This window comes from Microcaecilia unicolor, chromosome 5, assembly GCF_901765095.1.
Source record: "Microcaecilia unicolor chromosome 5, aMicUni1.1, whole genome shotgun sequence".
NCBI lineage: Eukaryota > Metazoa > Chordata > Amphibia > Gymnophiona > Siphonopidae > Microcaecilia > Microcaecilia unicolor.
The window spans coordinates 58570925-58598311 of NC_044035.1; the positions used below are offsets into that span (position 1 = coordinate 58570925).

The following is a 27387-nucleotide window of genomic DNA, read 5'->3' on the forward strand; positions in this document are numbered from 1 at the left end:
ATTTAACAAAGAGAGACAGTCCCTGCTCAAAGAGCTTACAATCTAATAGACAAGTGAACGGTCGGTCCGATAGGGGCAGTCAAATTGGGGCAGTCTGGATTCACTGAACGGTAAGGGTTAGGTGCCGAACGCAGCATTGAAGAGGTGGGCTTTAAGCAAAGACTTGAAGCAGAATCCATTTCAAAGGCTGAAGGACAAAATGTAGTTTTATTGACTAAATTTTATTGTATGTCCTCTGACACAGTAACTTGCCTGCTTGATGTTAGCACTAAGAACTTGAGAGTTGGCAGTCTTTTGGAACAAAGGTCCAGAAATGCAACATGGCTGCTTCACTATGTGCATGCAGCATCCTAGCCAAGAACATCTGCTGGGGGAGGAAGGGGAAGGGGCTCTGGAGGAGAATTAGCAGTGCCAGGTGAAAGTCTACCCCAACCCCCTCTGTTTTCGTAAAGTTAGCCACACTAATCTTCAAACCCCTTTCATACCAGCACACCTCTCCTGAATGCTAGCATCACAAGCAGCTTTCAAAACACGCAGGCTAGGCATTGTGTGAGAGTAGCATAACCAGCCCACAGGTTTGAAAATGGCTGTATTACCATTCAGGAGAGAGGTGAGTGGCTCCCTGGACCAGCTAATGCATGTTTCAAGCTCTCAAATGTGTAAAGCTTTATAAGCCTGCTAAAACATTAGCCATTGTAATAATTGTTTTTGAAAACAGACTAGCTTTCTCTAGGGCTGTACCAAATATTTATATTTGATTCGATTTGGGCCCGAATACATTATTCGTATTTGGCCGAATAGTGATTTAAATTTGAAATCTGGGTCTGTGCTAAATGGGTGCCCTTTTACTAAGAGGTGCTAAAAAGTGACATGTGCAGTTTTTAGCACGTGGGTTTTCCACACACTGGGGCCTCTTAGTGTGACAGTAAAATGGTTGCAATTGCTATTTTCCCCTTAATAGCCATGCGCTAATTTCCCAATTAGCGCATGGCCCTTAGCGTGTGAGCCCTTATGCCACCTATTTACTGGTAAGGGCTCCTGTGCTAACCCAGTCTAATTGGGCAGCGCATGGTGACTTTACCCATGTTACCTGATTACATTACATTACATCTGGACTTACCTTCTATCACCTTTGAGTTCTAAATGGGTTGCAAACATCTAAAAAGAAGAGCCAGAACAGTTCTTTGAGAATTACATTAATTTCTTCAAAAACAACTAATCCTGACTATAATATGTATTTCTTGAATAAGAAAGTTTTATCTTCTTTCTAAACAAAAGATATGTTTGTGAGGGGGAAAACATACGTAGTGTCTTTCCATAATCTAGCTGCTTGTACAGCCAAAGATTTGTCAAAAAGCGCTAGTCTCCTCTCTTACTCTTAACTGAAGGAAAAGTAAAAAAAAAAAAAAAAAAAAAGCAATACCACATCGCCTAATTCTTGAAGGTGTTGCAAAAACAAAAATGAGCCTGCCCTTGTAATATTTTAAAAAGAAAACAAGCTAATTTAAAAGACTCACCTCAATGGGCAACCAATGCAGTTTTATATAGAGAGAAGAGAGGCTGTCAAATTTTACATAGCTGAGATTAATCTTATTGCTGTATTTTGTATCGTTTGAAGCCTTTTCAGTATCCTTTGGGATGACAATAACAGCTCATGCACCAACCATTCATATTGACTAATTTCAAAAAATTTCTGAATAATACAGAGCTTTCTCATTAAAGAAGCATCTTTTTAACTAAAGCATTAAGTTGTGCATCCAAAGAAATAGAGCAATTGATTTGAACTCCTAAGATCTTAATAGTTGGAGAAAGCAAAAAAAAAATCAACCTACTCTCTGCCTCGAAACACGCCCCCCCCCCCCCCCCCCTCACTAAAATATTTTATTTTTTAGCACAGGTTTGGCACGTGCTGATCCCAGAACTACCACAGGATGCCTGAGCCCATCCTGTGGGTAGTGCCTTTTTGATATCTGATTTCTTATTGCTTCTTTTATTATTTGTTATGTTAAAGCTCAATGGCCATTTTTCGTATTCAGCCAAATAGTAAAATATGCTATTCGGTACAGCTGTAGCTTCCCCAACTAAAAAAAATCCCCTTGTTTAGGTTTTAAAAATGTATTTTTAACTGGGGAATTGCAAGGCTGAATTTCTTTATTGCAGCACAGCTTTTGTGTTTGAAGGCCGCCTTATACTAAATAGGTCTAAGGTAGTGCTTCTTGGTTTATTTCCCACACTCATTCTGGCACAGTGGGTTGGTTGGACTCCAGTTTTTTTTTCTTCTTCTTCTTTATTGTAATACTTATGCACTGTTAATGGCAACACAGTGAATTCTGTCCTTCAGGTGATCAGCGTGAAGGATAATGACAGTCTGGCAGCACGACTGGCTGTTGAAATGAAAGCAGATCTAATTATTGTTTTATCAGATGTAGAAGGTTGGTAATATCCCTTCTTTTTAAAGAATTTTACTAATGTGGAGTAAGTCCCTCTTTATTCATGTATTCCAAAGCCCATGCTGTTCATCTACACATGGTAAACTGTATGGTTTTATACCCAGTATGTCATATTGCAGTGTCTTAAGGTGGCTCTCTGTAATTGACAGTACCTGTTGTCACACTCCTAACTTGTCTCTGTGTCCTGAGCGTGAATCATGGGCTGAAATTTGGAGGTAGGGTGGTTAGAGGCCTACTGAAACTGTCTTCGGTTTCAGCTGACTAAATTGTTTAAAGTTTGGTTGTGTGAATATGAACCAACGAGGCCCACTAGGGGATTATCAGAGCTTGCAGTCAGTAGCCCTCTGCTAAACCCACAGATTACCATCCAGTCCCAGGGACTGCAAGCACAGGCTGACAACTGGGAGCTCCATTTTAACAAGGACTTCTCAACAAGTCTGGCACGTTTAGGTTCTCAAGTCAATACAGATGTAGTTAAATATCCTCTGAGGCAGGAACTTTGAGAATATAAAAAAAAAAAAGCTTTTTGAGCTTACCCAAACTTTGCACAAGTAGCAAGAGAAAGTAGCATTGAGATATTTCCCATTTTGAATTTAGTTATAACACTGATTAAGGACAAGCATGATTCTTACTTAAATTGGGTACAGGCGTCCAGAGACTGGTCTACATTGCAGACATTATACTAACCTGATGCACAATCCAGAATAAAAAAGCACATTGTCGTTGAATGTGAGGACTATATTCTGTAAAATATTACAATCGAGAGCAATACAGTCTCAAATTATTTTCTAATATATAGACTTCATGTCATCGTAATATTTCATTGCTAGCACTATAAGCTGACCAATACTTGTGCTTGAAAACAATCACTGCAGGTTCCTTTCTAATAGAATCTAACTTCTACACCCCACAAGTTTGATTAAAATGCTGCATCTTCATCAAACCCAACAGAGCCTGGGAATTCTTTAGATTCACCCAAATAGTGTCCAAGCCAGAATATGTATAATGATTTAAATATTGAAAGATCATATTTTACATGCAAGCAAAGTAGCCTTTGCACACATGGACCTCAGCTAATGAAAACTGAAATTAAAAGCCACAATATTTTTACAATGGCTGACTTTGCACCTCAGTTGGAGTAACGGCTGATGTCATATCTCCACAGAGAGGCTAATTCCTAAGGAGCTTATCCTTAATTTACAGACTTCAATTCCTGCTAAACCTTTTGTATCAAAAGCATTTATTTAGGGCAGGAGTGGTCCCCAGTCGCTCTTACCCATGTCAGCTCTGCTCTCAAAATAGCGGCTGTGACCTCTTGCAGCAGTCTTGTGAGATTGTCACTAAGAGGGGCATAATCAAATGGAGCGCCCAAGTTTTCATGAGGGTGTCCTCGCAGAACGGCCCCGCAAAGGGGTGGGGAAACCCGTATTATCGAAACAAGATGGGCGTCCATCTTTTGTTTCGATAATACGGCCGGGGACGCCCAAATCTCAACATTTAGGTCGACCAAATGTTGAGATGGTCGTCCCCGATTTTCAGCCATAATGGAAACCGAGGATGCCCATCTCAAAAACGACCAAATCCAAGCCCTTTGGTTGTGGGAGGAGCCAGAATTCATAGTGCACTGGTCTCCCTCACATGCCAGGATACCAACCGGGCACCCTAGGGGTACTGCAGTGGACTTCAGAAATTGCTCCCAGGTGCATAGCTCCCTTACCTTGGGTGCTGAGCCCCCCCCCCCCCCCCAAAATCTACTATCCACAACTGTACACCACTACCATAGCCCTAAGGTGAAGGGGGGCACCTACATCTGGGTACAGTGGGTTTCGGGTGGGTTTTGGAGGGCTCACATTTACCACCACAAGTGTAACAGGTAGGGGGGGGGATGGGCCTGGGTCCGCCTGCCTGACGTGAAGTGCACTGCACCCACTAAAACTGCTCCAGGGACCTGCATACTGCTGTCATGGAGCTGGGTATGATATTTTGAGGCTGGCATTGAGGCTGTCAAAACATTTTTAAAGTTTTTTTTTTGTTTTTTTTTAGAGTGGGAGGGGGTTGGTGACCACTGGGGGAGTAAGGAGAGGTCATCCCCGATTCCCTCCGGTGGTCATCTGGTCAGTTCAGGCACCTTTTCATAGCTTGGTCGCAAGAAAAAATGGACCAAGTAAAGTTGGCCAAGTGCTCATCAGGGACACCCTTCTTTTTTTTCATTATCGGCTGAGGATGCCCATCTCTTAATCACGCCCCAATCCCGCCTTCGCTATGGTGCCGACACATCCCCGCGACGGAAAGCAGTTGAGGATGCCAAAAATCGGCTTTCGATTATGCCGATTTGGGCGACCCTGAGAAAGATGGGTGCCCTTCTCTTTTGAAAATAAGCCTGCAAATGTCATAGCAGCCATTTTGAGAGCAGAGCCCAGCATGGGCAGGAGCAACTGGGAATAATGCCTATTCTTACTGCACCCCTAGTCTACTAAGGATTGTAAGATAGGCCCAAGAGGGGCACCTACATATGGGCAGGAAGGAAAGGTAAATCCTGTTCGAATAGGAGGAAGGAAAAAAGCACACATTTTTGGCTTCCACTGAAAACACACGGTCAGTTTTGGCCGAAACCGGGCAGAAAGGATTTGGGGCCAGTTTGTGCACCAAAACTGAAATTCGGTCAGCCTCTAAGGGAGTAGAGAAGTGCCACAACTCTTGCCAAATCTGAGGCACATCTTTATAGTGGAAGGGCCCCTGATGTGTCGGAACAGAACTATTCTTCATGTTGGAGGAGAGATCCTGAAAGCAGAGTTTGTTGACATGTGTTTTGCTCTAAGTGTATCCTTCTGCTACTTCTGGTTTTAATAGTAAGAAGCAGAAAGGTGATGGTGTGGGTGCAGCAATTCATTTGTTAAGCTCTGGATTTAGAATTTCTCAAAGTAGTATTGTTCGATATTCTTATGATCATGCTTATGCAGACAAATTGACAAAACTGGTTAAACCAGTACATCCCAAGCTGCTGTTTCTGAACAATTTTGATTTTATTTACACACTTCCAAAACATCATACTGAAAGTGAGTTGCAGTTTGGGTACATTAGGTAGGTTCTTCCCTACTGCATACGGTTTAAGTTGGTATCTGAATGATGTGATATGCCATGTCAGATTACAAAGGATATCAGTGGGAGAAGTTGGATTTAAACCTGGGGTTTTCTGGCTTTCTCTGCCCACTGTCTTAACACCTAGGTTGCCTACTCCACTTAAATTCATGTGACTTCCCATTCTTCTGTTTCTCCACTGATCACCTCTCTCCATCCGCCTGAAGTGGGGAGATGGTGGTGGTGTTGGCAACATTAGTAGTAGATAGCATGGAGTTTGTGAGCACTGGTCCATCCTGTGCACAGGTTTCAAGTTTAACAGAAAGTCCAGCTGAAGGAGCTGGTCTACAGACTTATATTGCTAGCTTCAGGTTTTAGAGCATTGGCTGGGATGAAGTGGCCTTGTTTCTCGTGACTTCATTCACTAAATTGTGTGCTTTCACCAACCTCTGTCGGGTAATGACCTCCAATTTTAGAGTGACTGAGTTAGGCTTAGCAGTTGAGTACACCTGACCTGGCTCAACATAAATACCTGTTTTGTTCACAGTCTGCCTTGTAGATGTGCAATTAAATAAAGTAGACCATGGAAGGAATGACTTGACAATTCAGTTGTATATGCTTTGTTGTAAAATTTTCCTATAGAAAACACTTTTCTAGTTAGAAGAATACAGTTTTGTACTCAATACGTGAATCTGGGATTAGAAAGGAATAGCACTGACATATGTCTCTATTTCAGGACTTTTTGATAGCCCACCAGGATCAGATGATGCGAAGCTTATAGACACATTTTATCCTGGAGATCAACAGTCTGTTACGTTTGGAACCAAATCAAGGGTCGGAATGGGAGGCATGGAGGCAAAGGTAAGAGCCCAGATGATGTAGCTATCTAGAAAAGAAATCAGGAGCCCACACTAGTAAGCAGTTTTTAAGCTGTTCACAGCCATAGGCAGAATTACACCTAGATATTCAATCTCTGGCCATGACATTGAATACCCAGATCAGCTTATATGGGCGAAGGTAGGACTGTCTTTTGTTCTGTCTGCCTGCTTAGCTGTGCAAGCACTGGGACTGAAAATATGACTGGTGTCTGCATAACTGTTGGTTCCTCCCAGACTCCATTCCTGGTACTAACTGGACAGTGCTGCAATAGTCAGAACTGATATTCAGTGGCACTGTGCAGTTTAAATGCCATGGAATATCTGGGGGTGCCCACCGAGCAGGTGTTAAGTGGGCAGGAGCCTCTCCTGCCCTCTTAAATCCCCCTTTCTTTTCTGGGGGAGACACTAAATAGAGACAACAAGTAACTATTCCGCTTCCACCAATAAAAGGGAGATTGTATTCAACAAGCACGTGTCAGTTCAGTAAATATTCTTTAGGAGTCTTTAGCCAATTGTGTCGTGCCTTTCTTTTTTCCTTAAAGGAAAAGAAAACTGCCACCTAGTGTCAAAATAAAATTGATTACAGCGCAGTGGTATTCATGTTGGAAGTCCTCTTGTTCTGGTTTTCCAGTGAATGTATGGTTGAAAGGATGGATAATAGAATTTATTTATTCATAAAACCCCCTAATTCTATAAAAGCCAATTGCACGTGCAAATTTGGGTGCATGCCCAATTTAATTGAATAACAAGCTAATTACTACCAATTGTATGTTTAAAAGCCAGTTATTGGTACCAATCACATTTAATTGGCATTTAGGCATGGCCCAAAAAAGAGGGCACTGAAATGGGAGGATGATGAGTGTTTTGCAGCAGGGCGTGGTTTCGAGTTACATGCACGAGGGCGGGACACAGGGAGGGGAGGGAAGGCCCGAAGTGAGGCAATCTGCAGACTTCCTCTGCTGCGCTTCTTTTTCACAGAGCGAGGTCGAGGTGAGGCACTATGATTTGAAATCAGGGGGGCCCGGCCTGGTAGTGGAGGAGGGGGGCGGCGACAACGACCTCGGGGGGGGGGGGGGGGGGGGGGCGGCGAGGGCCCGGCCCAGTCTCTCGGCGGCCCTGTACACAATGAACTCAATAACTGTTAAATTCTTTCTGATGATACCAGATAAATTCATCCAAACTTGGACTGACAACCTCTTGAGCTTCATTCATTCCTTCAATAACCACAGAACAAGTAACTCATTTTAAAGGAACCACCTCTTTCCACATAGCAATTCGCCAAACAGCATCTTCTCAATAATTCTCCATCTGTGCTGACCTACCGGACTCCAATATACTCTTCACTGTTTCAAAACATCCTCATTAGCATTTGATTCCCCTATTAAAGGTGAGGCCCCATTTGGAGTATTGTGTCAGTTTTGGAGGCCGTATCTTGCTAAGGATATCAAAAGACTTGAATCACGTCAAAGAAGCGACGAAAATGGTATGGGGTTTGCATAGCAAGATGTATACCCTGGAGGAAAAGAGAAACAGGGGTGATATGATACAGACATTCAAATATTTGAAAGGTATTAATCCACAAACAAACATTTTCCAATAACAGGAAGGCAATAGGACATGAATTGAAGTTGAAAGGGGGCCGACTCAGAAATAATGTCAGGAAGTATTTTTTTACGAATGCCCTCTCACGGAAGTTGGTGGAGATGCAAATGGTAACAGAATTTTAAAATGCATGGGATAAACACAAAGAAATCCTGTTGAGAAAGAACGGATCCAAAGAAGCTTAATGGAGATTAGGTAGCAACACCGGTAATTCGGAAACAAAGCCTGTACTGGACAGACTTCTGCTGTCTGTGCTCTGATTGTGGCTGGTCAAGGTTCAGCTTCAGAAATTGGAGAACAAGGCCAATGCTGGGCAAACATCTGCTGTCTGTGTCTTGATTGTGGCTGAATAGACTTGGATGGGCTGGAATGGAGGTTTTCAGGGGCTTCAACGATAACTTCAGAAATTTTAGAATGGAGACAGTGCTGGGCAGACTTACATAGTAACATAGTAGATGACGGCAGAAAAAGACCTGCACGGTCCATCCAGTCTGCCCAACAAGACAAACATATGTGTAAACCTTACCTTGATTTGTATCTGCCTTATTCAGGGCACAGACCGTACAAGTCTGCAAAGACAAATCAAGAAAGAAAAGGAGGAAAGGTGCCTCACATAAATGTGAGCAACAAAACAAAAGAGTGAGGCGGACTCAGAGGATATCAAAATCTTTATTGTAAAAGTTATAAAACTGATCTGACATGGCTGTGTTTTGGCACAAAGGGCCTGTCTGAGGAGTCAAACAAATCTATTATGGTGAAAAAACTTGACTTAAAGAAGATGTCAAGATCCTGGCTGCTAGAACGCCGTGTGATCCCAAATAGAAAAATCACTCTGCAATGCGAACAATGCATTCATCATGCCACCAGTTTATCGGCTTTTCTTCTGTGACTTGTCTAACCACAAGCTTTAGCCAGGCAGCACTAGGAGTTTGGGTTGGTCCCGTGGTTTCAAGTCTCGTGAGACTTGATACCGTGAGACCAGCCTGAACTTCTGGTGCCGTGTGGCTTAAGCTTGTGGTTAGTTGTGGGAAAGAAGCAGGGATGCCACTGGAGAAATTTGCTGCTAAAGTTAGGTGAGACAAGGAATCTAAACAAGAGAAGTGTCTCTTGTTTTTCAGGTTTTTTTTTTTTTCTATTCCATAGGTATAGGTTGAAGGCGGTGGACGTATGAGAGACAAGCCTGCAATTAGTACTAAAGCAGTTGTAAGAGCAGTTATCACTTTAATTTCTTTTCTAGTTTTCATTAATTGCGTGTTTAGCCCTCTGCTTTTTTTTCTGTGTATTGACATTAAAAAAAAAAGAGAGAGAAAATCTAGTATATTTTGAAAAGTCACCTGGTGCTGATTTGAAGAGTTCTTTCTCAGTTCTGGTAATTCAAAGTTGGGCCTGTCTCTGAATTCCGGGGGGGGGGGGGGGGGGGGGTGCATAGAGAGAGCAAATGGATGAAGGGGGGGGGGGGGAATAAATATGAGAGAGAATTGGGGGAGGGGGGAGAGAGAGTGAGCATGCACACATGCATGTCTTGGCCCTCCAAAGGTTAGGAAATATTAAATGTAGGCCACAATTTTAAAGGTTGGACAAGCCTGGCCTACACTATTAAATGTTGTGCTGAGATTGAGGAGAGCAAGGAGTAAAAACAGGCTCAGTCTAGGATGAAGTGCAAATGATCCAACACATCTACCACAACTGCCTTGGTTTCAGCTAGTACGAAAACCTACCAAAGAAAGATCAAGGTACTCATTTGGATCATGGTATTTCTGAAGCTGCATCTTCAAGTTTCCCAAAAAGATTGAATGTGATATATGTCAAATTATCCAAAGTACTAACACTTAACATTTGTTTATTTTTAGTAGAGCTCTTTGTTCTGCACAACATCTGCTGGTAATTCCATCTTTTTCAACGCATCTTTCAAGATAAAATAGTTTCTGGCTCAACAGCCCTGGAATAAACTTCCAGACTCATTATTTTTGGAATTCTCATTTTCATTGTTCAAAAATCTTGGATGGTGTGCCACTTCTTGCCTCTCTTGGCCGCTTAAATCACTGTTAATATTGGGCTCTAAATGCCTTGCTTGTTGATTGATCAAATGGCAGTGCACAGCATTCTTACTGAGCCCCAAGGGCAACCTAATATGACTCCATCCTTTTTTTGTTTTAACGTTTTGCTGTTAGCAAAGCCTGCCTTTCCTTAAAAGAATTAGTCCATATTTTAGATTGAATGCCACATCTGTTCTATCAAAGAAACTGTAATCAGCTGCACACAGGTCTTGTGTTCATTATTTGTTCTAACCTAGAATATTAGTGAACTCATTTTCGAAAGAGAAGGACGCCCATCTTTTGACATAAATCGGAAGATGAGCGTCCTTCTCACAGGGTCGTCCAAATCGGTATAATCGAAAGCCGATTTTGGACGTCCCCAACTGCTTTCTGTCACAGGGACGGCCAAAGTTCAAGGGGGTGTATCGGAGGTGTAGCGAAGGTGGAACTTGGGCGTGCCTAACACTAGGACGCCCTCGACCCATTATTGAAAGAAACAAGGATGTCCCTGACGAACACTTAGGCGACTTTACCTGGTCGCGTTTTTCTTACGACCAAGGCACAAAAAGGTGCCCGAAATGACCAGATGGCCACCGGAGAGAATTGGGGATGACTTCCTCTTCCTCAGTGGTCACTAACCCCCTCCCACCCTCAAAAAACATCTTTAAAAATATTGATTGCCAGCCTCAGATGCAATACTAAGCTCCACCACAGCAGTATGCAGGTCCCTGGAGCAGTTTTAGTGGGTGCAGTGCACTTCAGGCAGGCGGACCCAGCCCCCCCCCCCCCCCCCCCACACACACACACCTGTTAGTTTGTGGAGGAAACAGTGAGCCCTCCAAAACACACCACAAACCAACTGTACCCACATCTAGGTGCCCCCCCTTCACCCGGAAGGTCCATGGTAGTGGTGTACAGTAGTGGGTTTTGGGGGGCTCAGCAGACAAGGTAAGGGAGTTATGTTCCTGGGGGCATTTTATGAAGTCCACTGCAGTGCCCCCTAGGGTGCCCGGTTGGTGTCCTGGCATGTCAGGGGGACCACTGCAGTACAAATGCTGGTTCCTCCCATGACCAAATAGCTTGCATTTGGTCGTTTCTGAGATGGACGTCCTTGGTTTTCATTATCACCGAAAATCAAAAACGACCAAGTCTTGGGACGACCATCTCTAAGGATGACCAAATTTCAGGATTTGGGTGTCCCTGACTGTATTATCAAAACGAAAGATGGACGTCCATCTTGTTTTGAAAATACAGGTTTCCCCGGCCCTGGATGGGGACATTTTGCAAGGATGTCCTCATCAAAGCTTGGACGTCTCTTTTGAAAATACCCCTCCATGTTGCATTACCTACTTACATGCTCTGGCATTCACTATTACTGGCAGCTATAAATAAAACAAGTCTGTAATAATCAAAGAACATTAAAGTCTGACAGAGGCCTTTATAGTTTCTGCCATATTGAGTTCTTGTGATGCAAGAGTAATGGAGTAAATGCTTCCAAACAGTCATGTGGAAATGGAGGTGAAACTTGAACCCAGATTGTTCTGTCTACATTCTTCAAACTGTAAAACAAGAATTCCCAAAATCTGGGAGAGGGATGACCTGGCTAACTTAGGCTGCTAAACTTCACAGGTGAAAGCTGCTCTCTGGGCCCTTCAGGGTGGCACATCTGTTGTGATTGCAAATGGAACGCACCCTAAGATCTCTGGTCATGTCATCACGGACATTGTGGAAGGGAAGAAGGTGGGCACTTTCTTTTCTGAAGTGAAGCCTGCAGGTAAGTTGGCACACTGAAACTGCATTCTTGTTGGAGATTATGAGATAAACTGAGTAATGTACTCTGTGGGGCAAGTAGAATCGGCATCCTAAAGCAACTGGAACAAAAGGGGGGGGAGGGAGGTTTACTCTTGCGTCTTGTGCATAGTAGCTTTCTGATCTTGTGCATAGTAGCTTTCTGATCTTGTTGTGAAATGTAAGTATAAATGGAACAGACCTAGTACTCATTTAACAAAATGTTGATTTACCAGAAAATTAAACTTCATTTGTGTGGCTTTCTCATGCCCTATAGAAGGGACAATTATTTAAGTTAATAAACTCATAGCATAGCTTAACTTGTTATCTTGTTGAGCAGACTGGATGGACCATGCAAGTCTTTATCTGCTGTCTGTTACTATGTTGCAATCACAGTTGCATAATTCTGACTTCAGTTACTCTGGCAGTGTTTTGCATCTGAACATAGGGAAGGAGACCTTCTGGTCCAGAACTAGGTAGTGGAACTAGGTGCACTAGAAAGTGCCAGAAGTACTCTAGAAGCCAGGAACCAGTACAGAAGCTCAAGCACAAACCCCCAGATTCTATAAATGATGCACAATTTATGCACGCAAAATTGTGCGCTGTTCTGAGATGCGCATGCAACTAAGTTGGCTAATGAGTCAGTTGGCGCCAATAATTGGGTGTTAATTATTGACATTAATTGGCACCAGTTTGGAATTGCGCACGCATCTTTCTGAGTGCTATTCTGTAAAGATCTACACATTTTTAAGTGTGGGGTCAGGGGTTCAGGGGCATTCACTAAAGATGCAGGCAGTATTACTGAATACCGGGGATCTGCACCTAACTTGTCAGGATTTACAGTACCACGTATAATATGAGCTGGAGAGGATACTCCTATACCATCCAACTATATAATCCCCTTCAGAAAATCACAACTCTATTTCAATTTTTAATGTCTGGCTGCATACTTGTAAAAATGGGAAACGTGGCGGAAAAAGCCTCAAAAGGGCAGAATGAACTTGAAAGTACTGGATTCCAAAACAGTGAAAGCGATCCACCACGGACCCTGAAGAAGGTTCGAAACTTGGCCATAGCCGGCCGTGGTGCATTGATAACGCTGAGCAACAAGTACAGATAAGTTGTGCTATTAAAAGATATATACGAATTAAAATTGAGTTATAATGAATAGTTAATGGCGGGTGGAGGTTTTTTGCCGATGATGAGAATGTATGCTCCTTGATATGGAAGGCTAATTGCCATATTAAGTAGGAGCTTCCCTTTTGAGGCCTTTTTTCCTCCATGTTTTCCATTTTTACATGTATGCAGCCAGACATTAAAAACTGAAAGAGAGTTGTGATTTTCTGAAGGGGATTATATAGTTGGAGGATTTACAGTACACCAGGTTTCAGTTAGTGTAAATCCTTGCACCCAGTGTTTGGTGCAGAAATCAACTCTTAAGTGCAATTCTATAAACAGCACGCAACTCGGAATGCCATTTAGACAAGTGGTCTGAGTGGATGTTTTTGGAGGGGGGAGCACCATTTACTGAATCTAGTCCAAAGCTTCTAGTATGAAGAAAGGAATGGCAAAACTGGTAGGGATGCACAGAAGCCCAGATTCTTGTAAGGAGGGAGACCTTCAAGGTCTAAAAAGGCTTGTCTGACAATGAATGGAACTGGCTGGCTGGAGAGAGAATCTGTAGCATCAACTGAATCCCTGAACCTGGGTAGAGAAGGAGCTAATACTAGTTCAGGGAACAGTTAGTACAAGAAGAGGTTTCTTCATGGAAGATGTTGTGGTGGTAGATATGATTTTTCTTAGGGATGAGTTGTTCTTGCTCATCGCCCAGGAACTTTGGTGCTCGGGATCTCAGACTCAGAGCCGGAGGAGAGCACAGACACGGAAAGTCCTCTGTTAGACATTAAAATTTCCTCGGGCCATTAAAGAAATGATAGCAGAGGAATGGGACACCTCAGATGCAAGATTAAAGGTGGCAAGATCTGTGACAGAGCTGTAGCTAATGTAATCTAGGCATTTATAGGCTACTCATCCCTGCTATAGGTCCAAAACAGTGCACATAAGATTAACAAGATGTATGCTGGGAATTTCATTTAAGAACATAATAGCTATACTGGGTCAGACCAACGGTTTACAAATAAAATCAGAATAATTACAGTATGTGATAGTACAGAAAACATGCACACAATGAAAAAGTAAAGCGCATCCAGAACCATAGCATGAATAAAAGACGAACAAAAAATTGCATCATCAAGAGACTAAAAAAATCACAGGAGTGCTGTAACCCAAAAGCGAAAGCCCTCACCCAACTTCCTGGTCAGTGGCAAATGCCTGCCCAAAAAGCCAGGTTTCTAGTGCAATTTTAAGTTCTTTCAATGAGGAAATACCACAAATGGTTAATGGCAGATTATTACAGGTGGTAGGGGCCAAAAACTAAAAGGCAGAATGCTTTGTACTTTCCAACCTTGCATGTTTTGGTCCAGGAAGAATAAGACGATAGTTATTAATAGACTGAAAAACCTGTACTGTGCTCATTTTAAACACTTTGAAAGTGAGAAAAGCAATTTTATAAACGATACTTTGCATAACAGATAACCAATGATTCTTTCTAAACAATGGGGAAACATCTGATCTCTTCACATGAGATAAGTCTGATTGCCACGTTCTGGATAGTCTGCAACTTTTTCAGTAAAAAATGTGTAAGACCCGCGTAGATATTACAATAGTCCAGCCTGGTTATGAGAAGGGATAGAATAAGACCGTGAAAATTGTAGCTATCAAAGAAGTATCTTACTGATCGTAGTTGTCAAAGAATGAGAAAGCTATAGTCCATCCAGACCAGTAGTTTACTTCCAACAGTGGCTAATGCAGGTCACAAGTACCTGGCAGAATCTGAAGAGTAGCAAGATTCCAAGCTACTAATCCCAGGGATAAGTAGTGGCTTTCTCCATGTCTGTCTTAATATTAGATTGTGGACTTTTCCTCCAGGAGCTTGTCCAAATCTTTTTTAACAGAGAAACACTGCAGCTGTTTCGTCCTCTATCAATGTGTTCCAGAACTTAACTATTGAAAAAGTACTTTCTCGTATTCATTTTAAATGTATTAACATGTAAAGAGGGAATTGAGTCAAACAAAGATTCTGCATAAAAGACAGCAACGTGGAATCCTTATTGATAGAAACTGCATGCATGAAGGGAAAGAATATACACATAGGGCTGTACTACCGTCTGCCATGCCAGAACGATCAAACCGATGAAGATATGTTAACAGAAATTAGAAAAGCTAGCAAAAGTATAATGGGTGATTTCAATTGCCTCAATATTGACTGGTTAAGTGCTAGGGAGGTAAAATTCTCAGATGTAATAAATGGCTGCTTCTTGGAATAACTGGTCCAGAAAATGACAAGAGGAGGAGCTATTTTAGATCTAGTCCTTAGTGGAATGCAGGACTTAATACAAGAGGTAACTGTATTGGGTCCGCTGAGAAAAAATGATCATAACATGATCAAATTTAACGTAGTAACTGGAGTGCAGTCACTAAGGAAATCTACTGTAGCAGCATTTAACTTTTGAAAGAGTAACTATAATTAAAATGAAGAAAATAGTTCTAAAAAAACCTGAAAGGCTCAGCTGCAAAGGTTAGGACTTTAAATCAGACATGGACATGGTTTTAAAATACCATTTTGGAAGCCCAGACAGATGTATTCCACATATTAATAAAGGTGGAAAGAAGAGCAAATGACGGCCAGCATGGTTAAAGGGAGAAGTGAAAGGCTATTATAACCAAAAGTACATCTTTCAGAATATGGAAAAAAAGATCTGAATGAAGAAAACAAGAAGCAACATAAGCACTGGCAAGTTAGATGCAAAGCATTGATAAAGAAGACCAAAAGAGAATGGGAAGAGAAACTTGTCTCTGAGGCAAAAAACTCATAGTAATAACTTTTTTCAGGTATATCAGAAACAGAAATCTACTGAGGGAACCCGTAGGACCATTAGATCATCAAGGAGTAAAAGGGCCATAGCAGAGAGGTTGAATTAATTCTTTGCCTTGGTCTTTTCTGAAGATGTAAGAGATCTACCTGTACCAGAGATGGTTTTCAAGGGTGACAATGCAGAGGAAATCTCAGTGAACCTAGAAGATGTTTCTGAGCCAAATCGACAAATTAGAGTAGTAAATCACCTGGACCAGATTATTATTATTATTATTATTTATTGCATTTGTATCCCATCTTTTCCCACCTATTTGCAGGCTCAAAGTGGCTTACATAGTTTTGTTGACACAATTAGTCCTGGATGTCAGGTACAATTATTGTTGTACAGAGATTAGTTAACGGAAGAAGTGGAGAGTAGAAGGAAGGCATTTATTAGGTATAGTAGACGGTAGGTTTTCAGCAGTGGATTAGTAAGGTTCTGGGTTTTCATTGTATGCTTTGTTGAAGAGATATGTCTTGAGGGATTTGCGAAAGATAGTTGTTTCGTTGATTTTTTTCAGGTTTCTAGGTAATGCGTTTCATAACTTTGTGCTCATGAACGAGAAGGTGGTATCATGCATCAGCTTGTATTTTAGTCCTCTGCAGCTGGGGAAGTGCAGGTCGAGAAATTTGCAGGATGATTTTGTGACGTTTCTGGGAGGTAGGTCCAAAAGGTTTAACATGTAAGTTGGGGCATCTGCATGGATGATTTTGTGTACCAGTGTGCAGATCTTAAATGTAATACGTTAAGTGGGAGCCAGTGGAGTTTCTCTCTTATGGGTTTTGCACTTTCATATTTAGGTTTTCCAATTATGAGTCTGGCTGCAGTATTCTGGGCAGTTTGGAGTTTCTTGATGTTCTCCTCTTTGCAGCCTGCGTACAGTGCATTACAGTAATCAAGATGACTTATTACCATTGACTGTACCAGGGTACGGAATACGTATCTCGGGAAGAAAGGTTTTACTCCACATGGAGTAGAACATCTTTTTCGTCGTGTTTTTCACGTGGGCTTCGAGAGTAAGGTTTCGATCAATGGTGACTCCTAGAATCTTCCAGTTTTAGGAGACAGGCAGAGAACAGTATGGTGTGGTTATGGTGGGGAAGTTTTTTGTGTTATGTTGTGAGGTGAGAACAAGACATTGTGTTTTTTCTGCGTTTAGTTTCAGCTGGAATGCATCTGCCCAGGAGTGCATTATTTGGAGGCTTTGGTTGATCTTGTTGGTGATTTCCTTTAAGTCATGTCTGAACGGGATGGAAATCGTGACGTCATCTGCATATATGTAAGGGTTGAGGTTTTGATTTGCTAGAAGTTTAGCCAAAGGTATCATCATCAAGTTGAATAAAGTTGGTTAGAGGGTACAATGGTATACACACCATTGTACTGAGAGAACTCAAATATGAAATTACAGATCTGTTAGTACTCTGTAACCTGTCATTAAAATTGTGCATAGTACTTGAAGATTGGAGGGTGGACAATGTAACACCCATTTAAAAAAAAAAAGGGCTCATGGGTGATCCGGAAAATTATAGACTGTAAGCCTGATGCCTGTGCCGGGGAAAATAGTGGCAACCGTTTATAAAGAATAAAATCACAACACAGACAAACAGTTTAATGAGACAGGCAACCTGGATTCAGCCAAGGGAAGTCTTGCCTTGCCAATTTGCTTCATTTCTTTGCATGAATAAGCTTGAGCCGGTTGATGTAGTGTATTCTAGATTTTCAGAAAGCATTTGACAAAGTCCCTCGAGACTCCTGTGAAAATTAAAAACCCTATGGAATAGGAGGCAGTGTTCTGTTGTGGATTAGGAATTGGTTGATGGGTTGATTTAAATGAGCAATTATCTCAGTGGAGGAGGGTGAATAGTGGCATGCCCCAGGGATCTATACTAGAACCAGTGCTATTTTAACATATTTATAAATGATTTAAAATTGGGAACGATGAATGAGGTGATTTAAATTTACAGATGAGATGAAACTATTCAAAGCAGTTTAAAATGCGATTGTGAAAAATTGCAGGAAGACTTTAGGAAGTTGGAAGACTAGGCATCCAAATAGTTGATTTAATGTGGACAAGTGCAAAGTGATACACATTGGGAAGAATAATCCAAATTGTAGTTAATTGATGCTAGGTTCCACCCTAGAAATCAGCACACAAGAAATATCTAGGTGTCATTGTGGACAATACGCTGAATCTTCTGCCAAGTGTGTAGTGGCAGCCAAAAAAGCAAGCAATGCTAGGAATTATTAGGAAAGAGAAATTAAGACAAAATATTATGCCTCTGTATATCACTCCATGGTGCAACTACACCTTGAGTATTGTGTGCAGTTCTGGTCGCTATATCTTTAAAAAGATATTGCAGAATTAGAAAAGGTTCAAAGAATGGTGACCAAAATGATTAAGGGGATGGAACTCCTCTCATATGAGGAAAGGCATAAGAGGTTAGGACTCTTAAGCTTGGAAAAGACAGTTGAGGGGGAGATATGACAGAGGTCTACAAAATATGCACATTTAACAGCACTGAAATTCAAATAACATATAATACTAATGAAACATCTAATAAGCACACATTAGAACATTCAAATAACATAGCTACGATACTAATGCTTTTCTACAGTACAGCTTAACCATATAACCATTTAACCTTACTCAGTTTTCTATCTTTTAAAAACAGAACAAATAGTTAACAAAACCTGACAGGTTAGCAATTTCCCTGAATTAAATATTTCTGAAATAGAAAATAAGGCAGCTGCTGTTTAACAAGTAAGGGTAACGCCTTCCAAATTTGAGATGCTTGGAAGTAAAAAATTGTCATAGACCACCTTGAAATGCATACCCTTCACTGAGGGAAATGTTAACATACAAACACCAAAGTTGATGAGTATCAACTTAGTGAAATGGACTGGAACTAAACCTTACAAGGTTTTTAAAACAAAACAGGTTAGCTTAAATTATGCAAGCCTGGATAGTAAGCCAGTGAAGATGCAACAATAGTTGAGCATCTGTATCTCTTTGATTATTATAAATCATTATGACTTCTCTATTTTGCAAGAGTTGAAGTCTCTTAAAAACATTTAACTGAAATCCCTATAAAAACACAATTGGCTCTTATTTATGAAGATCACAAAGCAAAGTGATCTTCATAAAAATAAGAACTTGCAATCCAAGCTGTTTGAGCTTAGAGGACTTTCTTATTCAGAATTATCATGTTATCTGGATTTAATTCCTTTTGCCAGAGCTCCACTGATAACAAAACAATTCAAGATTACCTCCAGGACTTTAGAAACTTGATCCACTGATTATCTGCCTTCATTTTTCTCTGTTTCTATATAAAGACCTTTTTGTTTTTGAAGGGAGAGCCACCAAGAAAGTTTGAGCTTCTCCAGTTTTCCGATTACCTTCAGAAGATCAGGGAACAAACTGTACTATTCCCCCTGCCTTTTAAACCATGCATTAAAATTGATGCCTTTGAGCTGTGCAGTATTTTGTCCTTCTTCTCTATGGTTATGATGCCCAGCATAAATTTCGGCAACTCCTTGCTACCGGTGGTCACTGCAGCAGTGTTGTGGTTGGGGTTTGGAGCTGGTTTGAATTCAACCTTAATGATTGCTCATTTTGAGGCCTTGAAGGCCTCTGGTGACCTCCTCGAACCAATGTGCAGTGAGATGATCCCTCCTCAAATATTAATAGTAGATGTTATGATGGCCAATTAACAGCATCTGCTTTTAGCCTGGACAATATTTGAAACTGCTGGTCTTCTCTTCTGGCAGTGTTTAAAAAAAACTAGAGCAATTTCCTACTTAAAGATGGCCTGAGGAGGGATCTGCAAATGGAAAACTTTCTGAAGCCATGATTCAAATGGGTATGATTGTATAAGAATAAGGACAAAAACCTGACAGTTATCCTAGGGGAAAGTAACACTAAGGGGAAAAAATTAAAATAGAACTTGTAATATTCAATAATGTCTGCATCCAAATATGAATTAATGCATGCTTTGTGACTGAGTGCAGGTACTTCTTTGCATTTCTGGAGGCTTTTCTAGGTAACTTGAAAGACCTCTTAAGTGTCTCGTCCAAATGGTGAAAATGTAAGTGAACTATTGTGCACTGTTGGAAGCAGGATACTGGGCTAGATGGACCATTGGTCTTGACCCAGTATGGCTACTCTTATGCAGTTTTCCCCATCAGAGGCAATTACAGTGACCAAGGCTACTTCTCCTATCTGCCATGTTTGAGGTGTATTTCTTTGTGCAGCAGTTTGTGTGTTTTATTTTGGGCTAGGGGGGGTCTCTTGATTTTGTTTAACTCAGAAAATTAAAGCTGCTGTCATTGCAATTGTTCTTAGGTCCCACAGTGGAACAGCAGGCTGAAATGGCCCGAACTGGAGGCAGGACCTTAGCAGCTTTGCAACCAGAGCAGGTAACCAGACAGGATGTAGTGTTACATGAAAACAAGGATATCCATAAAATCCAACATGGCCGTGTTTCAGCAAGCCTGCATCAGGGATGCATAATCTAAAATTAAACTAAAAATTATAACATTGAGGCATATTTTCAAAGCACTTAGACTTACAAAAGTTACATAGAGGGGCATAATCGAACGGAAACGCCTATCTCCGTGGACGTTTATCTCAGAGAACTGGTCCGTGAAGGGGAGGGCCGAAGCATATTTTCGAAAAAATGGACGTTTTTGAGCTGGGCGTTTTTTTTTTTTTAGCGATAATGGAAACTAAAAGCGCCCAGTTTTTTAGCGATAATGGAAACTAAAAACGCCTAGCTCAAAAACGTCCTAATCCGAGCCATTTGGTCGTGGGAGGGGCCAGGATTCGTAGTACACTGGCCCCCCTGATATGTCAGGACACCAACTGGGCACCCTAGGTCAGTGCGGTGGACTTCAGAAAAAGCTCCCACATGCATAGCTCCCTTACCACGGGTGCTGAGCTCCCAACCCCCCTCCCCCAAAACCCACTACCCACAAATGTACAACACTACCATAGCTCTTAGGGGTGAAGGGGGCACCTACATGTGGGTACAGTGGGTTTTGGAGGCCTCCCATTTACCAGCACAAGTGTTACAGGTAGGGGGGGGATGGGCCTGGGTCCACCTGGCTGAAGTGCACTGCGGTACCCACGAAAAGTGCTCCAGGGACCTGCATACACGCAGGCCTCTAGGACTTGTTGCTGCTGTATAACTTTGGCACACCAGTTTACACCTGAAGACTAATCTCTCCAAAAACGTCCTTTGTTGGAATAAGCACGTTTACTCAGAGTTAACTGCAGATCAGAGGTTGTGCCCCACTGGCAACGAGTCTCCCTGGTACTGAGATTAGCAGTAGGTCAGAGCTGGCAGAATGCTGTACAATGCCCTCTTTCAGCCACATTCAAGGTAAGAACTAAGTTCTCTAACGTGGCTAACACATGGAAGGGATCTAAAACTGGCTTACAAAAATGGCCACTACCTCATGGACTACCGGAAACAAAACTGGACACACTCTGACCCAGTAGGAAGGGGGAAAAGCACCATCGGAGAAGAGCCTACCAACTACCAACATCGTGAGACTGTAACACAATCTAATGAAATCACGGAGCCCAATACCCTACACCCACCACAATGCAATGCTGATGTGACCCTGTAGTGCACCCGAGAGCCACATCTGACCCAGGGAAAGACTGTCACAGGATAGAACACATTCTGCTGTCATGGAGGTGGGTACGGCATTTGAGGCTGGCATAGAGGCTGGAAAAAAAGTTTTTAAAGTGGGGGTTTTTTTGGTGGGAGGGGTTTACTGACCACTGGGGGAGTCCGGGGAGGTCATCCCCGATTCCCTCCAGTGTTCATCTGGGCAGTTGGGGTACTTTTTTGGGACTTGTTTGTGAAAAAATAGGGTCCAAAAAAAGAGACCCAAAATCGCGGCAAAAACGCCTTTTTTTTTTTTTTTTTTTCCCGATTATCAGCTAAATACGCCCATCTCTCCTCGGCTGATAACCACGCCCCAGTCCCGCCTCCAACATGCCCTCGTCAACTTTATTCGTTTCCGCGACAGAGTGCAGTTGGAAACGCCCAAAATCGGCTTTCGATTATACCGATTTGGGCGGCTTTGCGAGAAAAACACCCATCTCCCGATTTGGGTTGAAATATAGGCATTTTTCTCTTTTGAAAATAAGCAGGATAGTAACCTATGGAACTTTATAAGTGCTTTGAAAATGAGCCCCATAATCATAATCTTGTCACAGATCTATTATAGACAATAAATTTTAGATTGAAGTAAATCACAATCGTACCTAACAATAATCTTTTAGGCAGTCAAATTGTCAGCTATTCTCTAGCCGGCATCAAATTTGGATCATTCAGAGGTTATAATAGTTTCACTATAGTAGAAAAATGAAAAGAAAATTCCATAAGATTAAAAATAAACAGATCAACTTGATTATCATATGAATATATATGATTAATGTAACTGATAAAATCTTACATAACACAACAAAGGTATTAGAAATAAAACAAATCAGAGGCAAAATAAGAGAGGCAAATTAGTGATAGTTTTTACAAGATTTTAAAGGCAGAACCCAGATTCTTAAGTCCTGTGTAGCCAGTGTCAAAATATTTATCATTTTAACTTTAAAGGTCTTAACGTTCCTGGATCGTTTCGAAGCTCTCTTAGTAAACATTCAACATAAGTGTCTTACTCATTCTCCTCCTCAAATGTTGTATGTATTTTATGCTGAAAATCTGAAGAAGGGTGCTATATTGGGGAGACAAGACAGATATGAATTTAGGCATCACATCAAAAACCACAAAACAAGTAAAGGTGACACTTCTTTGGACACTGCATCAGTGACCTTATGGTCAGAATATTAAGAGGTAACTTCAAATATTTTCACACCCACTAGACAGAACTTAACAGAAAATCTGGGATTCCTATACAGGCTGGCTGAATTTTGGTTTTGGTGTCCTAACTAACAAATCCTAATTCAGTCCTCTTTTTTGGCTTCAGCCAAAAGTACAAGTGTACATTTTTAGCTGAAATGAAAACTCTGGTGCAGCCCCTGTTTCCTCCCCCAGCCCCCTGAAGCTACTCTCATCTGAGGTCAGAGGCTTCCCCCATCCAGACCCCACCCCACCCCTACCCCTGACTTACCTCAAAAGTATTAGTGGAGGCAGGAGCAATCCACACTCACTCTTGCCCCTGCGAGCTCCGTTGTCAACATAGCTGCTTGAAGCGGCAGTCTCGCAAGTCCACTGCCAGAAGTCGCGGCAGCCATGTTGAGATTGGAGCCTGCTTATGTAGGACTGATTGATCCATGCCGGCTCCAGTCTCAACGTCGCTGCCATGATTTCTGGCGACAGTCTTGCAACACTGCCGCTTGAAGTCCTGGCATGTTGACAACTGATCTGGCAGGGGCAGAAGTGAGTGGATCACTCATGCCCCTACTGTACCACCAATGCTTTTAAGGTAAGCCTGGAGGTGGGGGGTTGGGGAGCCTCACCTTGCCTCTTGTTCTGGGAGGGGGCCGGGCCTCGCCTCAGAGGCAAGCCTCTCCTGTTCGGGGATAGTGAACAAAGGGAGGGAGTGCAGCGCGGTTTCGTTTTCTAGTTTGCATTTTGGGCGAAACCAATCAACAAAAGTCGGTTGTAGGTCTGGTTTCAGCTAAAAAAGGGAAAAAATGTTTTGGTCATCCTCTAGTTTCCTGTTGCATTACATACCATAAAATTATATTTGTCACCTTCTGATTGCACATTCATCTCATCTCTCCCCCTACCTTTCCCTTGAGACACTCAGTGGAAAGCTTTTTCATTTACATATTTTGAGATTTATCTTTTGCTCCTCATCAACTTGGAGGCTCTGCCTTCAAAAGCTTGTCAAAAATGTGTTATGTTAGGAAAATAAAATACCTTGCATTCTTTATTTTATTACCTTTAAAGCGGACTAGTGTGGCATTCACACTTGTTTGACAACAAAGGCGGAAAACTGCTGGAGTTAAACAGCATTTATCTATAACTGTTCTTTAAAATAAGAGGACATAATACTGTTACTATTGACCAGCTACATTTTTAGTGGGTTCATAAAGCGATTACTTCAATCAGATCAAAGTTAGAATATTTGCTAAAATCTGTATTTTTATTTTTTATATTTAACTTTGATCAAATTGAGGTAGATCAGTCTTTGATCCAAGTAAAAATGTTGTGGCTGGTGAGCAATAACTTTGTCCTCTTTATTTTATCGGCCATTTACAGTTAAGTACTGTTTAACTCCACCTTGGTTGTAATGAGCAAGATTTTACCATTTGCCATGGTTTCTCTTGATGCAGGTTAGAGAGTTGCTGGTGATTTGATTGGTTAAGAGATTAGATTGTTTGGTACGATTGAAGTAAATCACAATCTAAAATTTGTCTATAATGGATCTGTGGCAAGAGGATGATTTGTTCTAATTTTTAGTGTATTTTAGTTTATGGATCCCTGATGCAGGCTTAGCTGAAACTTGGTCATGTTGGGTTTTATGGATATCCTTGTTTATTGTAATATTTATCATTAGAAATTTCTTAGTTGTTTTTTTTCCTTAGTTTTTGGCTGGATCTGTTTTTTACTCACGTGGAACATCCTGAAAATAAGTTGTTGTGAGATTTCTAAGGAGGATTATGGAAACCACTGCATAATAGAACTAGTATTAGTGAGATGGTGCTAGGGCAAAACTAAAATGTAATGTAAGCACAGTGAGGCAGCATCCTCCCTCTGGACTGCTGGTAAGCATACACTTTGAGAGTTGTCGGTCTGTTTTCTTCCCTTCAGAGAGCAGAGATCATATTTTATCTGGCTGACCTGCTGACTGATAACAGAGAGGAAATTATTTCTGCCAACAAAAAAGACATGGAAGAGGCAGAGAGCAAAGGTAATGGGAATACGTCTTAACTTTATAGTCCTTTTCCATGGGGTGATCTGAAGATGGTGCCATTAAAAGCTACACGTTGGCTAGTGGGATGATTGAAAGTATACTGAAATGTTAAATCACAATTCAACTATGTGCTGGATTTCACTAGGAGGCTTGTTTTTTGCTGTTGTTTTTTTAGTCCTTGAAGCTCACTTTTGATTGCCCACCAAGGTTCTAGGCAGTTTCTTTTAAATACTGTATAACTTTTAGTAGATCTTAATTCTTAATTTTCTTTGGACAATTGTGTAATTGGAAAGACAGGATATAAAATTTTAAGTATTGAACTTCTCCTCCCTCCATAGGAAGATTAGCTCCTCCTTTGTTGAAACGACTGAGTCTATCAACAGCAAAGCTGAACAGTCTGGCCATTGGGCTTCGTCAGATAGCAGCCTCTTCTCATGATAGCGTGGGACGCGTTATTCGCAGAATACGCGTAGCTAAAGATCTAGAGCTGGAGCAAGTGACTGTTCCAATTGGAGTCCTGCTGGTGATCTTTGAGTCCCGACCCGATTGTCTGCCTCAGGTATGCTCCTAGAACACATCTTGTGTGAGAAGGTTTCAGATGATCTTTACAATTTCACATGCACAAATTCATGTTTTGCCTCTTGTGATCTAATTCAAGTTTTGTTTTATCTATTTAAAATATATTGGTATGAAGTTTCAAGCGTTGTGGTGTAATGCAAAGCATTCTTTTTTTTTTTTTTTAACTATTTTGGATTTTTCACTGCTGCTCCTTCCCTACTTATGTTGAGTTTTTGAGCTTGTCTGACCTCTGATCATGTTGACAGGTGTCAGCCTTGGCGATTGCTAGTGGAAATGGTTTATTACTGAAAGGAGGAAGAGAGGCAACCTACAGCAATCAAATTCTTCATCGCTTGACTCAGGAGGCACTCTCTCTGCACGGTGTCAGGGATTCTGTGCAGCTGGTGAGAGCTCTAGCATTTTCTACCATAGTTTTTAGATCTTGTTTCACAGTGGTGATTTATGCTAGAATGTCATCCTCCTTAAATCCTCTACTGTTGTTAACCTTTGCACTGAAGTAATGTTTTTGGTTTGATTTGTTGCAGGTGAACACAAGAGAAGAAGTAGAGGACTTGTGCCGCTTGAATAAACTGATTGACTTGATCATTCCACGTGGCTCCTCAGAACTTGTCAGGGATATCCAAAAAGCTGCTAAGGCAATCCCTGTAATGGGCCACAGTGAGGGGATCTGTCATGTTTATGTGGATTCAGAAGCTGCTGTTGAAAAGGTTACGAGGATTGGTAAGGTCAAAAATAACACTTGAATTGATAGGGTATGCCCTTCTGTTTTATGATTTATGTGTCACCTTCCTCCTCAACATACTTTGTACATAATGTGAATATTTCAGAGCACTTCTGACATTTTGAATTTGGGACTGCTGATGCCTACTAAACACAAGGTGGGGGATGCTAATTTTATAATCACCATGTGTGGTCATAAAGACTCAAAAGGATCCCATAATATTCCAAATGTAACAAACACAGAAAGGATCCCTATATAATATAGCTATTTTTAAGATCATCAGAAGGTGGGCATTTCCAATTTCTATCACGCAGGTAATCTCATATATACATGAATCGCCACACTGTTTGTCCTCATCGGTCCTTATTTTTTAACTTTTTTTTAGAAAACTCTTAAATAATATTCCCTATCTTCTATTTTTCAAAAATCTTCATAATCTTTAATAAAATAAGTACTTATCTCAAGGCAATTGAGTGCTTCAGCTTAGGGTAGCTGCACCACAGGAACTAGTCCATTATTCCGACCGACATAGTGCCATATTTCGCCATTCCAGCAGCATCAGGGTATAATTCGTTCAGTAGTGTACCTCTAGACCAGCACAGCTGGGTTATGCATGCCAACCAGCAGATGGAGACTGAGAACAAACTGAGCTTCAAGTGAACCTATAAGTGGGCTGTGTAGTCCTCAGAAAACCAGTCTGTGTTCAGTCTCAGCAAATGGAGGAGTGGTAAGCCTGTGCAGTTGGTTACTTGTGGGCCCTGAGATTTTTTTTTTTTTGTCTTGAGTTTTTTCTTCCTGGAGCTACTGGGTAAGAAAAAACACTCTCTCTCAAAAAACAAACAAAAAAACCTCCGAAAATAAAAATTCCAGAGGTACTTCTGGATTTTGCTTTCGTCTACTTGCTGGATAGGGGTTGAGGCGGGGATCTCTTTCGCCCTGGGGGGTGTTAAACCCGGGTGGCCGGGTCCCTCCCCCCTCCCTCCACTTGAACCTTGCTGCTTGGTACCTTTGGTTTGTGAGCCTCAGCTGTCTGGCTCTATCTTCAGTCAGACCGGCAGTTTGGAGTGCTGTGGGGTCTGCTTTGCTGCCACTTTGTGGCCTGAGTGTCTGTAAAAAAAATATATATATATATATATATATATATATATACAAGAGACAAATGTCGCCAGTGATTTCCCGTGGGGAAGCCGCGTGTAAAAAAAAAAAAAAAAAAAAATGAGTAGTAGACTTCCCCCCCCCCCCTGGCGATTGTTTTCTTGCTGCCCTGATGTTTCTCCAGGGAGCCGCAGACATTTGCCAGCATTGGGGGGGGGGGGGGGGGGGGTGGATGCAGCAGGGCATTGTGGCCTCTGTGCAGCTCTATAGCACACCGAGTCGGGATGTAGGGAGTCTGGG

At 41.6% G+C, this 27387-nt stretch overlaps 1 protein-coding gene across 3 annotated transcripts in view; it reads left to right on the plus strand.

Annotated features, from left to right (window-relative positions):
• Positions 1-27387, plus strand: part of ALDH18A1 (aldehyde dehydrogenase 18 family member A1) — a 948333-nt gene that overhangs the window by 907368 nt on the left and 13578 nt on the right. For all 3 annotated transcript variants that reach the window (XM_030202932.1, XM_030202931.1, XM_030202933.1), the window contains exons 7-14: positions 2342-2432; positions 6265-6389; positions 11674-11818; positions 20149-20222; positions 24590-24689; positions 25031-25251; positions 25517-25654; positions 25796-25991. In XM_030202932.1, coding sequence (XP_030058792.1) covers positions 2342-2432; positions 6265-6389; positions 11674-11818; positions 20149-20222; positions 24590-24689; positions 25031-25251; positions 25517-25654; positions 25796-25991 — 1090 coding nt within the window. The remainder of the gene's footprint in view (positions 1-2341; positions 2433-6264; positions 6390-11673; positions 11819-20148; positions 20223-24589; positions 24690-25030; positions 25252-25516; positions 25655-25795; positions 25992-27387) is intronic.